Source organism: Paramisgurnus dabryanus, chromosome 18 (genome assembly GCF_030506205.2).
Source record: "Paramisgurnus dabryanus chromosome 18, PD_genome_1.1, whole genome shotgun sequence".
In the NCBI taxonomy this organism is placed as follows: Eukaryota; Metazoa; Chordata; class Actinopteri; order Cypriniformes; family Cobitidae; genus Paramisgurnus; species Paramisgurnus dabryanus.
Window position 1 is genome coordinate 22337865 of NC_133354.1, and position 13323 is coordinate 22351187.

General features: G+C 38.2%; 1 protein-coding gene across 3 annotated transcripts in view; it reads right to left on the bottom strand.

Moving 5' to 3' along the window:
- The window catches only part of dacha (dachshund a), a 177614-nt gene that overhangs the window by 37398 nt on the left and 126893 nt on the right, over positions 1 to 13323 (bottom strand). For 2 of the 3 annotated variants that reach the window (XM_065287295.1, XM_065287294.1), the window contains 4 exons: positions 6927 to 7076; positions 5884 to 6056; positions 4961 to 5096; positions 2939 to 3013 (listed from right to left, as the gene is read on the bottom strand). In XM_065287295.1, coding sequence (XP_065143367.1) covers positions 2939 to 3013; positions 4961 to 5096; positions 5884 to 6056; positions 6927 to 7076 — 534 coding nt within the window. The remainder of the gene's footprint in view (positions 1 to 2938; positions 3014 to 4960; positions 5097 to 5883; positions 6057 to 6926; positions 7077 to 13323) is intronic. The other variant, XM_065287297.1, reaches the window with a different exon arrangement.

The following is a 13323-nucleotide window of genomic DNA, read 5'->3' on the forward strand; positions in this document are numbered from 1 at the left end:
AATTGGTTTGTATGATGTCATTTGAAATCATGTGCAAAATAGTACATGAAGAGATGTTTGTAACTGTGTGCATCTTATTTTGATACTCTAACTTTGCATTTACTTTTTTTATCAAAATGTTTCCTGACACCTCATAAGTCTAATTTCACAGGAATCACCCATGCTCTCTTTTTCGCAAAAAACACCTTAAAACTTTTTTGCGAATTAAGGGATTTTTATTTGAAATTTAGAGTTTCCATCACTTGTTTTTTATTCGATACTTCAAAATGCGCATAAAATCATAGTGATGGAAACATGGCTTTTGAGATGTGACTCAGAAGTGACTCTTGTGTTTTAGGCATATGAAAAATACACAAAATTGTTGAAAGGTTATTTTCCACCTAGCATTGGGTCAAAAAGGGAAAAACACAGAAGTTGGGTTAAATTAACCCTGAGATGTTTATATTGGATCCAACAATGGGTTAAAAATAACCCAGCATTTTTTTTACTTATTTATTTATTTTTGCATATTTAATTGCATAGCAATGCCTTTACAACCACTGGAAACACCCTTGCATCATACTGTATAGCGCACTTGCATCTTGATAATACAAAATGATAAAAAAGACAGCTGAAATACACACTGAAAAAATTTCCTTGTTGCACTTTTTTAAGTTTCTTTACTAGTGAGGGGTTGCTATAAATTATAGAAATAAAGTTGAATTACCTCCAGTTATTTCTCCTTTATTTTTATAATTTATAGCAACTCCTAACTAAACTTAAAAATGTAAACGCAACAAGGATTTTTACAGTGCAGGAATAAAAAAGGAAAAATTACTTAAAGGCAAAATAAATAGGCACTGAATAGACTCGTGTCCACTTACAAGAATCGAACCAAACAGAAGAGAATCCTAACACAATTGTACAGTATATCATTGAAGTAAACTAGAGCAGTTATATTTGATATAAGCATAGTCAATCTTTACTAAGTAAATCCTCTCAGGTGTTTAGAGAGCCTCCTGCTCTTTACCCAGTCTGCTGTGTGCGTGCGTGCATCTGTGCATGTGTGTGTGTGTGTGTTTGTGTGTGTGTGTGTGTGTGTGTGTGTGTGTGTGTGTGTGTGTGTGTGTGTGTGCGTGCGTGCATGTGTGTGTGTGTTGATGCTGAGCTTGAAAAGATATGGAGAAAGCAGTGATATGTAGTGAACTTGGTTAAAGGCGGGGTGCTTGATCTCTGAAAGTCCATGTTGACATTTGAAACACCTAAACAAACACGCCCCTACCCCAATAGAATCTGGACCTTCTTTTTATAGACCCGCCCCACACATACGCAACCCAGGCAATGATGTCGGTTAGTAGACACGCCCCTTATTGTTGATTGGCTACAAGTGTGACTCAAAAATCATGCACCCCTCCTTTAAGGTTAAATAGCCTTATTTAGTCCAATAAAATGTTGGTTGGTGGTTTGTGTTCCTTGTTAAACACTTAGGACCACCAACTATAAACATATAATACTACTGTATATGAAGAGCCATCGGCACCATCAAAAATGAGCTAATGATATTAATAACCGAATGCTCTCAGCACATATTTTAGGTCCATCAAATACTTTAGTTTCACATCTGCGTAATCCTGGCCTCAGGCTATTCTGGAAATTAGAAGTGGAGATTTTTGCATGCACTAAGAGGGTTTTACAGCGAAAGACGGTTAAATATATTGAAATTATTAAAGTGACATTTGTAAAAATGAGGCATTTCAATTACTAACTAAAAACCTTTTCATTGCAATTAAAGTAAAACTAAACATAAAAGCATGATAAAAAAATTCTAATTTAGAAAAAAAAGATGTCCGCACACTTAGAGGGTTTTGCATCTGAGCTCTTCATACTGTATGTTTGTCAAGTTCCTATTACAAATTATTTCAGAATAATGACGCACATACTAAAGCTTAGAACAATAGAAGAAAACATTGTGTGTGTGTGTGTGTGCATGGTCATTGACCTACAGTAAATCTATGCTTTTGCCTCTAAGTACAGCTTTCTTCTCTCAACCCTGCATTAAATGCGATGGGCTGCACTTCCGAGCACAGGAGCGGATTGCGGTATTCACGCATGTGTGTGTGTGTGTGTGTGTTTGGGGTGGATCCTTTTCCAGACGTATTAATAAAATATGGTCGGAGGCCAGGTGCACATTGAATCTCTTTAAGAGAGCCCGTGGGGCATCTTTGCATCGTCTCCTCCCAGCAGCTTTGTGTGTGTGATGTGCGTTACGGGCCGCCACCTGCTGTACCAACACACACGCATTCACACCTGAACAGAATACGCAAGTTACGCTCCAGAAACGATGCCCACACACACCACGACATCCATCCAAGATTGCAACCTGCACACCTGCGTGTCTTTGTACGTCGGAAAAAAGAAACATTTTCTTAAAATGATGAATTATGTACTTTGCTGCTCTAACGCTCATAGTACACAAGCACATACAGTATACCCCGTGCCGTAAATATTAAACTTCATACATGTTCGGTTAAGCTCCTAATTAAGTCATTAATTAAATGAGAAGTGTTGTGACGCTGATATACTGCCAGTCTGAGCCAAAGAGAGTGTAAATTTAACTAACAAGCTTCGACCCGCATTAAAACGTCTCTGTTGCGCACTTTTCAATATACTCAGCAGTGTTAAACCAACACACGACTAGAAATCAGCTGCAATTTATGACACCGTTCCTGAAAATCACTTTATGGATTTGATTTTAATCAGGTGAGATGCAAAGCTGAACGATACGCCAAACAATCATTGCATTTTGTATTCTGTTTTTAACATCACACTGCCTAGCCCCGCCCACAGGGAAATATCATTGGTTCAAAATACTGCTTGCTCTTTGTGTATTGAACATTAAACATGAATCGTTTTATAATGCAATACAGTGAGTAATAAAGTTTCAAACAAAGACACTGACCTTTTTCTTTGAGGATTTTCTTCATGTTGATGCCCGTCTCTCGTTCTGGCAGTTCTCCATCGGTCGAGTTCAGAACTGCATACATGTGTTTAAAGAGAATACATGCATGAATAAATAAACCTGTTTGTGCAGTATGTTTTTTAATAACACTACAAATGTAAGTTTGTGAATATGTAATAAATTGTGACCCTGTCTGTGAAATCCAGGTTAAAGTCTCATAAAATAATTTTGAGATTAGGAGCATCAAAGTTTGATTTCACATTGATTTCAATCTTTGACATGTCCTTCCTCAGTCAGTATTAAAGATATGAAGGTTATATTTTCACTGAATTTTCTTAACATTGTGTAGGATGATTTTACATAGTAAATTATAAAAATAACTTTGGGTTTGCACATGCAGGGTCACAGTCGTAGCAAAAAATCAAGTGAATGTAAAGGTTCAGTGTGCAATTACTTTGTCAGAACAACCAAATGAAATTGTGACCGGTTTCCTGAATACTCTGCCTGTCTAATATTTGTTGACAATGGGATACATGCATCGCATCCAACAGATCCTATCGAGTGATTCCCAAACAAGGGTTTGTGGACCCTGATGGTTTCTGGGGGAATTGCAGGGGGTTTGTGAGTTGATGAAAAAATGAATCAATTATATTTAACTTCATCGTGTAAATAATAATTTGAAAATAAAATCTATAACACTTCATAACAAAAATTTACAGTACTGTGCAAAGGTCTTAGGCCACCATCACCAGCTTTGTTGTTTTAGAAGTTTTAATGTCCATCAATATTTAGTTTTCACTCTTTATTATTAAGATACAAACAGAAAATACCGGAAATATGTACACAAAAAAAAAAAAACTAAATGTCTTCTTTTTAGGCTTTAGGCATCAGTCAGTATTTAGTGTGACCTCTCTTGGCATGAAACACATCTTGAGCTTTTTTAAAGAGACTGAAGTCTTGAAGTCATTCGATTAGAAATTAGGATTTAATTTTATTAAGGTTTAAGAGATCCTGCAGCTGCCTGCTATTGCTCAAGTGGAAGGGTAGTTTATCCTAAATACTTGACACTCCAGCTTATCCTTTTATACAGTTTTTAATCCTATATACAAGTTTCCTGAATTTTCTGGTTGTATTCTAATAAAGAGACTGAGAAATAATTATATATGATCAGTATAACATCGCAAAAACAACAAATCTAATTATGGCATTGTGGCCTGAGACTTTTGCACAGTACTGTATATTTTTTGTTGTACCGGTATATGGCCATAACCCAACACTATGTATATATATACATACATATATATATATATATATATATATACATACATATACATATATATATATATATATATATATATATATATATATATATATATATATATATATATATATATATACATATACATATATATATATATATATATATATATATATATATATATATATACATATATACATATAGATATATATATATATATATATATATATATATATATATATATATATATATAGATATACATATATACATATATACATACACATATACATACACACACACACACACACACACACAAAATATATCACTATAATAACTCATGCAAAATAAACAGATACGTTTTACTGTATGTTCCAATAAAAATCACCAGATGAAGGTCCTATAACAGGTAATAATAATAATAACTATGAAAAATACTACAGATAAAAACTTTAAAATGGATGAAAAATATTTGTTTTTGAAGTTAAACATGGAAATGTGCTATTAAAATATTGAAATATTAATTTCAGGGGGTACCTCAAGTAAAAAATTTAGGTCAAGGGGGTTCGGCTGACAAAAAAGTAAAAAAAAACCTATATTAGGCCAATGTTGCTATGTTGGGGCAGGTTGGATATATTCAACGTAAAATGGATGATTAATAGTTACCTCCGCATGGATGAAAAATGACACACTTTCCCTTTAAATTCAAAATCTTACTATGGCATTGAAAGATGTGTTTTGTGTTTATGAAGTGTGTGTTTACTGACCCAGGCGTTCAGGGCTCTGTGTGTGTGGGTTCGGGGAGCTGGACACACTGCTGCTGGGGTGTGATGAGGGCTGTGATCCGGGGCGAGGGCCTTCCTCCAGAGATGGGGTAGGAGATGGACTGTCCTGAACACACTCCTGACACACACACACACACACACACACACATTTGCGTATATTTCAGATAGATTTACACAGCACCTCAAACAGATCTGTTAACAAATAAACCTGCAAATCTATTCAAATAAAAAAGACCCTGATCTCCAGAGCTATAAATGATCTCTAAGCAATACATTATAGTTTTTAGTAAATAAAACAATCATATAAACATATACATCATATAAAGATTATCATGGTTTGGTATCAGAACTGAAGCTATTGCTTTAGAAATTATGTTTTGAATTCATATTGTACACACACGTGTAAGTGATTATATATATAAAAGTGTCCTTGGGTGAGTGAATGTGCGTGTATATATATTGTATGCCCCGGGCCATTTCTGCGTCTCGCAGAATCTCACGAGCGTCCGCCTCGCGCTGTAAATTAACTCACATTTACACTCTCTCTTCTCAGGGGGGACATGGTGGAAAGATAACAGATAGTGTTGACTTTAAACTCAGCATCTAATATTCCCTAACACCCGCTCCGCGCGGACCCAACACAGAACATTTATTCTTTTATTTCTCCTCCGAGTATTTCAAATCAAACTCTCTCTTGTAGAAATTAAGATGCTTTGGTATACAGCTCCCTCACAGATGTTAACCGGCTCGCTGTATGAGGCGCACTGTGGCACTGCGCACGTGTTTAAAAGGAGCTGACTGTGGGTAAAAGAGGGAGTCGTAATAAAGTGTAGTGAAAGTGTCGCGTGTGCCGCCTTCTGCCCTGGATTGAGGTTTTCTATCAAAACTTTGTCACCGTGCGTTACCTTGATGACAGACGCTCCTGCTCTGGAAAGGGGGCTGTGCATCTGAGCGGCCGCTGCCATGTTGGCGATGGTGTTCAGGTGGTTCATCTGGTTCATCGCCATGGCAACGGAGGCAGGCGGCAGACTGACGGGCAGCAGGGGGTGGGGCATCATCATAAACGGCAGGTCAAGCCCTGAGAAAGAAAGACAGAGAGAGAGAGACAGACTCGTCTTTATATGGATTTAAGGACTTTGTAGTTAAACAGCAGATGATGTGGTGATCTATTAAGATAAAATCTATTTAACTCCTTTATTATTGGATGTTAACATTAAATTAATATTGAGGATTAGTTTACTGACATACATTATTAAAATTTAGCTCTTCAGATCACAGAAAAATGTGTTATGAATGGGAGTTAAACCTTTGAGCTTTAGCTATACATTAAATGCCAATATGTAAATTTCTTATTTTTATTTCTAGCCTCTATTTTAATTGCGTTAAAAACAACGAGAACTTTCGATACAATTTCTGCCACACGTTTAAAAACAGGGATTATATTAGCGTGTGCTGCTATTTTAATAAATGTCTTGAATTTATCAATGTATGTTTTTCTAAATTAGTCTAAATTTATTTATTTTAACTGGAAATTATCAAATTGTAATCACTTTCTGTCACATTGCTGATGTAACCCTGGTCATATGAGCGAGGAAGAGTAATACTATATCATATAATATATATAATGATGTCATAGTTCATTTATCATCATCTAATTAAATCACAAAGAATAAAAACAAGCCCCGCCCTACATTTTTTCCCATTTGATCATCCAGGTCGCAAGTGTAATACTTTCTTTAAACAAAATACATGAAATGTGGCATTGAAAGCAAAAAATATGAGATAAACCGAAAACAAAGTGACTAGTCAGACAAATAAATAGGCAGACCCTGTGAATGAAAGAATGACTAACGTGACATTTGTAGCTGATCAATGAAACCGAGCCGAATCAATGCACCTGGATCTGGTGATGAAGTGAATGAGTGAAGATGATGAATGAATGACTCACGGTTAGCCAGAAGATGACTCTGCTGTAGGGAGGAGAGATGAGACCCTGACAGGCCGTGCTGAGCGGAGAGCCCGGCGTGAGCCAGACCGTGCTGAGCTCCGGAGGGGGGGGACTGGAGTTTCTCTTTATCCCAGGAAGACTCACTACCGCCTGGGGACAGCAGACACATAGAGAGGGAGGAGTAAGCCTGATGAATAGTCTTCTAGTTTGTTGCCACATACACTTACTGTAGAATATGGATCGATAATATATCTTCTTTGCTCTTAAAATAAGAGCAAGTTTGATTTACTTTGTAGACAAATTTTTAAAAACACTTCCTAGTCCATCCTGACCTTATATGGAAACTAAGCTGGAAACAGGTAATTTATCCATTGTCATGTAATGACATTACATCCATGAGCATACTGACTCCCGTTTGAATATCAACACTTACGCAGTATTCAACAAGTTACCCCACCCTGATAAACATCACTGGCGCGAACTACGCTGAAGTTAGCCAATAAGTTGATTTCTAGAAGTCAAAGACAATGGTCATTATGAGTAAAGTATACTGGAAAGTTACAAAGTAAGAAAGAGAGGGGACTTGGGACTGGTCCATGTGGTACCTCATATTTGATCCTGCATCCCTATGAACCTTTAGCACTAACTCCTATACAAAATTCTATCCCAAAATCCTCTGCTACATTAAATGGTTAACTCATCTGCCAATCACTCAGAGCTCATCCCAGAGCAGGTGACATCTGGGAATTAATCACTGGAATGAAATGCAGCAGAAAAGCTCGTTGCCGTGAAACAACTTAAGTTGAATTAGTTGAGAGAAGAGGGAGGCAAGAGTGAAAGAATGCAAAGCGGAGGAGAGGAAATCATTGTCTAATTCTGCCTAATAAGCAACGGAGGTCCTACGAGTGATCTGGCAGATGGTGTTTTTGCAACAGATTGCAGTGAGTGATTCTTTTAATAATAATACGAATTAAAATCTCTCTCTGCAAAATGCGGGGGTGCTGTTCATCGGGGAGTCATTTGAATGAGCGGGAAAAACAGTCTGATAAAGTAATGGCTGTGCCCAAACACCTGAGGCCGAGCGGGAGCGTACACACATGTTTGGGTGAGAGATGCAGTGGATGGCTGATGAAACACAAAGCCATGGAATTATTGATATCGGATATCGATAAACAGTCCATGATGTGATTCATAAAAACAAATACTGTAAAGCAAAGATTTTTAATGAATAACTCTTCTTAATATTTCTCAATAATTATTTTGTTAGCCCAACCATCTTTTTATTTATTTTACTTAGTGGGAAAAAGTGTAAACGTGTGTTACACAGAAGAAAGTAATGAGAGTAAGTGTGACGTTTACCTCATGTACAATTCGTAAATTTCATTTTCAACAGTTTAAAAAAAGTTTCTAGCACAATTTTAATCTAAAGTTAAAAGCCGCTTTGACTGAAAATCAACCATTGGAGAATTAAAGTGCCCATGGGTAACTCGCATGTAAGCGTAAGACTGCCGGTGGCATCATTAAATGGTCGTCGTAATGATGGCACGGCGAAGAAATGAGCAAATTTCCCACTTCTATATCACTGTCTCTCTGTTTTATTATACATCCCATAACTCTCCGGGTTTGACCTCTGTGACAGGCTAACTGCAGTGGAAGTCGGATGTCTGTGTGACTGTGAAAATGTGTGTACGCTTGCAGTATATCAGAGCGAGCACCGGGCTGAACCATCTTCGGCTCTGGTGCTGATGGCCCATTTGGGTTCAGTCCAAGAGCTCCTCTAGTGTTGGCTGCTGAAGTAATTAGCCTAAAAGAGATGCCAGCCAGCAGAGATAGAGGAAGAGTAAGCAAGCATAAGAGATGGAGAGCGTCTGCGTTTCTGCATCATATCCAGCTGTCGCTCATGCTCTGAGAATGTGTCCATCACAGCAACGCTCCTTAACCACACGCTGACAGAGCTAGTTAACTGCGTTCTTCCATAAAGTTCAGCAAATTCATGACACGCATGTATGGGTTGGTACGCAGAGATGTTATTATCCGCATAACAAACTTTGGGCTAACATGGTTGATCAGTAAGGTTGTTTATTTAGATTTTCTTAGGTTGAATTGCATTGTTTCTTATTCAGTCTGGCAGCGTTCGAGATCTGCCAGTACTGATCAACACATTTTTATGATATCATACCTGGCTTTAGCGTCTCATTATATTGCTAAAAGCTATTTTATATTTCAAAAGGGGAGGAGTCAATCAATATGTCCCGCCCCCTAACCTGTTGTAACCTGCTTCAGTAAAAGTTGTCAACACATTGATTTCAAGGCACGTGGGTTAATGCATTTAAATGTATAAATATCCTCATACCCCCAGAATAGGGTGTAGAGGTAACATAATGTGTGGAAGACAAAAACTGTCCTCTTCACTGTTTTTGGCCTATCAGAGCCACCATCTGCCATCTACGCCCACCTTCACCTGCACCATCCCTTAACTCACCGCCTGGAGACTCAAGTACACACGTGCATGTGAATAATATAACGCTGGCCAGAACGTTAGCATTGAGGTCAAACGTGTGGTGTCCTAAAAGGGCCATGGCAAAACAAAGCGTAAAGTATTGCTCAAACAACATAATAAAACAAGCAAAGGCTAGCTTTGATCATAGATATATACACAAATATTCTAGCATTTCTTTGGGTGGGTCATTACTTTCTGTGGCTTGAGATTCGTTTCTCGGCCGTTTTGTTTGGGCCTGTGATGGGTTTGGGGTCTCCAGGCCTCCGCTTGAGCTATCGCATGTGTTTATGACGGCCCTGTCTGTGTGTGGCGGCGTAAACAGTGTGTGTATGTTTATGCCTTCAAAAGTCTCTTTGGTCAGTAAAACGTCAGGAAGTGTGAGGGAATGTTTACCCCATCCCAAACACCCTGGCTAAATGACTCGCTCTCACAGGCTTAAAGCAATAGTTCATCCAAATATGAAAATTTTCTTATAATTTACTCTTCACCATTTCATCCCAGATTCGTTTCTTAAGTTAAACATATACAGATAATTTTATATTAAGATGCTGTCGTGTAATCTTCTTGCAGTATATGGAGGTCAACATGGTCAAGCTCCATAAAGCACATATGACTACATCACTAACATAAACCAAATGATTTATATGGGTTAATAAACGTCTTCTGAAGCGATGTGAATACCTTTTCATATTTTGACCATTTTTAGAGATCGATTCGTCACACATCCATGGCATCTATATACAGACTAGTTTAAATATGGCAGCACATCGATAACGTTAAATGTCATTGTTGTGGAGAACTAATGATATCAACGTCCCGCCAACTTACTGATCTAATCTTAATTTATATTCTTAATTAATATCATATCACCAAAAACGCCATGGTCATGGATTCGAATCCCAGGAAACATGTTAATATACCCAATTGCAATATAAGTCATAAATGCCAAATGCATGATATGAAAAAAGTCATCTATGTTAAGACCTGCATGGCAACAAAAATCATGACCGTTGCTTTGGTTTCAACACGTCCATTTAAAACTAAAAATACAATGCGACGCATGCATGCATTCATTAATGCTGTAATGCCGGCAAACCTTACAGTCACACAAACACACACACGCAGAAATTGTCCGGGAGCGCATTAACAGCTTGTAGCGGGTACGGGCAGAGGACGGCACGCTGGCACTCTGTTTGTCATATTTCTTGTGGGCCTTGCCATCTGCCGGGGTGGCATTTTCATGGCTGTTTACCCTGACTCCCGCCAAGGAATCATCTGCCACCGCATAATGCAGCTCGCAAAAAAGAGGGGGGATTAAGTTGGTAATGCAACTGAGACTATTGCTAATTTGGTGTAATTGGGAAGAAATGAAGATAAATGAGGGCGAGAGAAGGAGAGGCAATCAGTACGGCAGGCAGTACAGCTGTGCTTTTGGCCAAACTAAGACACCCTCTAGCCCCCCACCATGTCACCCCGCGCTCAACAAGGTGCATGCAAATTTAGGCTAATGACAAATACGCTGGGCTAACATTCAGAGTAGGTTATCCGCCCTACTGTTCATCTCACTTTACAAAATGACACTCTAACCCAATAGTTTAACCAAAAATAAAATAAAAGCTCATAATTTACTCTCCCTCTAATTTACTCTCTTCTTGTATATGAAACTATACATTTGTGAGAGAAAACAAAGATTTTGAGATTGTTTAATGATACAAATGTGTATCATGGAAACATTAGCGTATAGAAGATTTCTTCGGACGCATGTGTGGTGACGCGATAAGCGTCTGGTCTGAACTTTACGTCCGGTTTCAGTTTTTTTAATGGTCTGACTAGTTGCTAAACTGAATTTTTGAACAAATACCTCGTTGAAAATAACAAATGTGTTGGTTTCCTAGGTAATCTACGTGTTTTTAATTTTGCTTAAAGTGCTTTGCTGTTAATTATTCTTAGTGGAGTTAACCGGAAGTTACCTGTTGACCACGAAAACCGCTTGTTTATGTTGTTACAGCTGAAACCGTCTATACATTTAAATATGGCGGCGTTTACGTCAACTCTCATTGGTTCTCGCATCTTCGGTTGGTAGGCCTTACATGTGTTTTCCATCACAACATATCAATGACTAAATAGGCTCAAAATTATGAATTATTTTCTCTCACAAACGTAACGTTTTGGTTCAAAATACATAACAACCCACTTGAGTCAATTGGACTTAAAGGGACACTCCGCTATTTTTGAAAATATGCTCATTTTCCAGTTTTGGAATCCATTCAGCCGATCTCCGGGTCTGGCGCTAGCACTTTTAGCATAGCTTAGCATAATCCATTGAATCTGATTAGACCATTAGCATCACGCTAAAAAATAACCAAAGATTTTTGATATTTTTCCTATTTAAAACTCGACTCTTCTGTAGTTACATCGTGTACTAAGACCGACGGAAAATTAAAAGTTGCGATTTTCTAGGCCGATATGACTAGGAACTATACTCTCATTCTGGCGTAATAATCAACGACTTTGCTGTCGTAACATGGCTGCAGCAGGCGCAGTGGTATTACGCAGCGCCTGAAAGTAGTCCCCTTGGTAACTTTCAATAGCAGGAGAATATTTTCAGGCACTGCGTAATATCATTAAAGTGGAGTGTCCCTTTAAAATTGACCCAAATCACTGCCCCAACTAGAAAAATAACTACAATAAATACACACATAAAACATACCCAATTTTGCATGGGAATTTGGAACTTACAGGTTAATGAAAACCTTTTCTTGTGTAATATTCTTGATTAATATAGTTGCCATATATCGCTCAATGGTGTGAATGCATGATACACTGTTGACCAGACTGGTTTGTCTGATTAAATTCTGATATATAAATCAGATATTTGCATTTTGGTTGATGTCTCTAGTGTTATAATCTTAGAATAAAGCTCATGTTAAATGTGCACCTGTCTTCAACACCTGAAGAGATTTTTTTTGAAAAGCACAGTCGTGTTATACGTTCAGCCTTTAAGGCCTGGAGGAACATTTTGTTTGTGTGTAATACCGTGGTTAAGGACTTGCTTTACAGTGTTGACAGTGATATCTATAACTGTGTGTTTTAAGGTTACCTGACTGAATGTGACATGTTTTAGATGGCCGCTGAGCTCTCTATATTCCTCTACATTCCCCCTCTGGCTGCCTTCTCACAGATGTCTCCCCGTCCCACACCCTGACGCACCTCACACACCACAGACCTTTCAAGACGACAACCTTCTCGGATATACAGCAACCATCAGTATGTGTACTTTATGATGCTTGCATGTACAGTATGACTATGTGAACCAGTCTGTGAATAGTTGAATAGAGAATTTAAGTATATGGTGAACCACTGCATGTGTATGAGTGCATCACGTCGGAGTCGCTCTCATGCCAACTACCTTGAAATCCATTACGGACACATTTCCTACTGTAATCAAGCATGCTATGATGTTTCTGGAAAGCACTTTGACAAGTCAACCCTAAACATGCTCCTGTTTCATGTTGCAACTAATGCAATACACCGCATCTAATCATTCACATCCAGCCCAGGCCAGTTGGACAGATTTTGCGCAGAGCAACTGTAAATCTCATTACGTGGAGGGACTAGGTCGTAAACGGCTCAGTATTAGAGATGTTGTGATGACTAAGACACAAAAGCACGGACGTCTTTGGGTTTATGAAAACACCCCCGCACCGAGCCCCACAGGAGGCAGAGAGGCTTCGGGTTTAGGGTGCAAAAAAATCTATTTACACAGAATAACAAAGAAGTAATAATCACGGAGAGAGATCAAGGGGGGGAAACATATCAATTTTAAGTCATTAATTCCCTCCCAGAACAATGAGAGAGCAATCCACACGAGACCCGACGTAAAAGTGTTTGAATTGA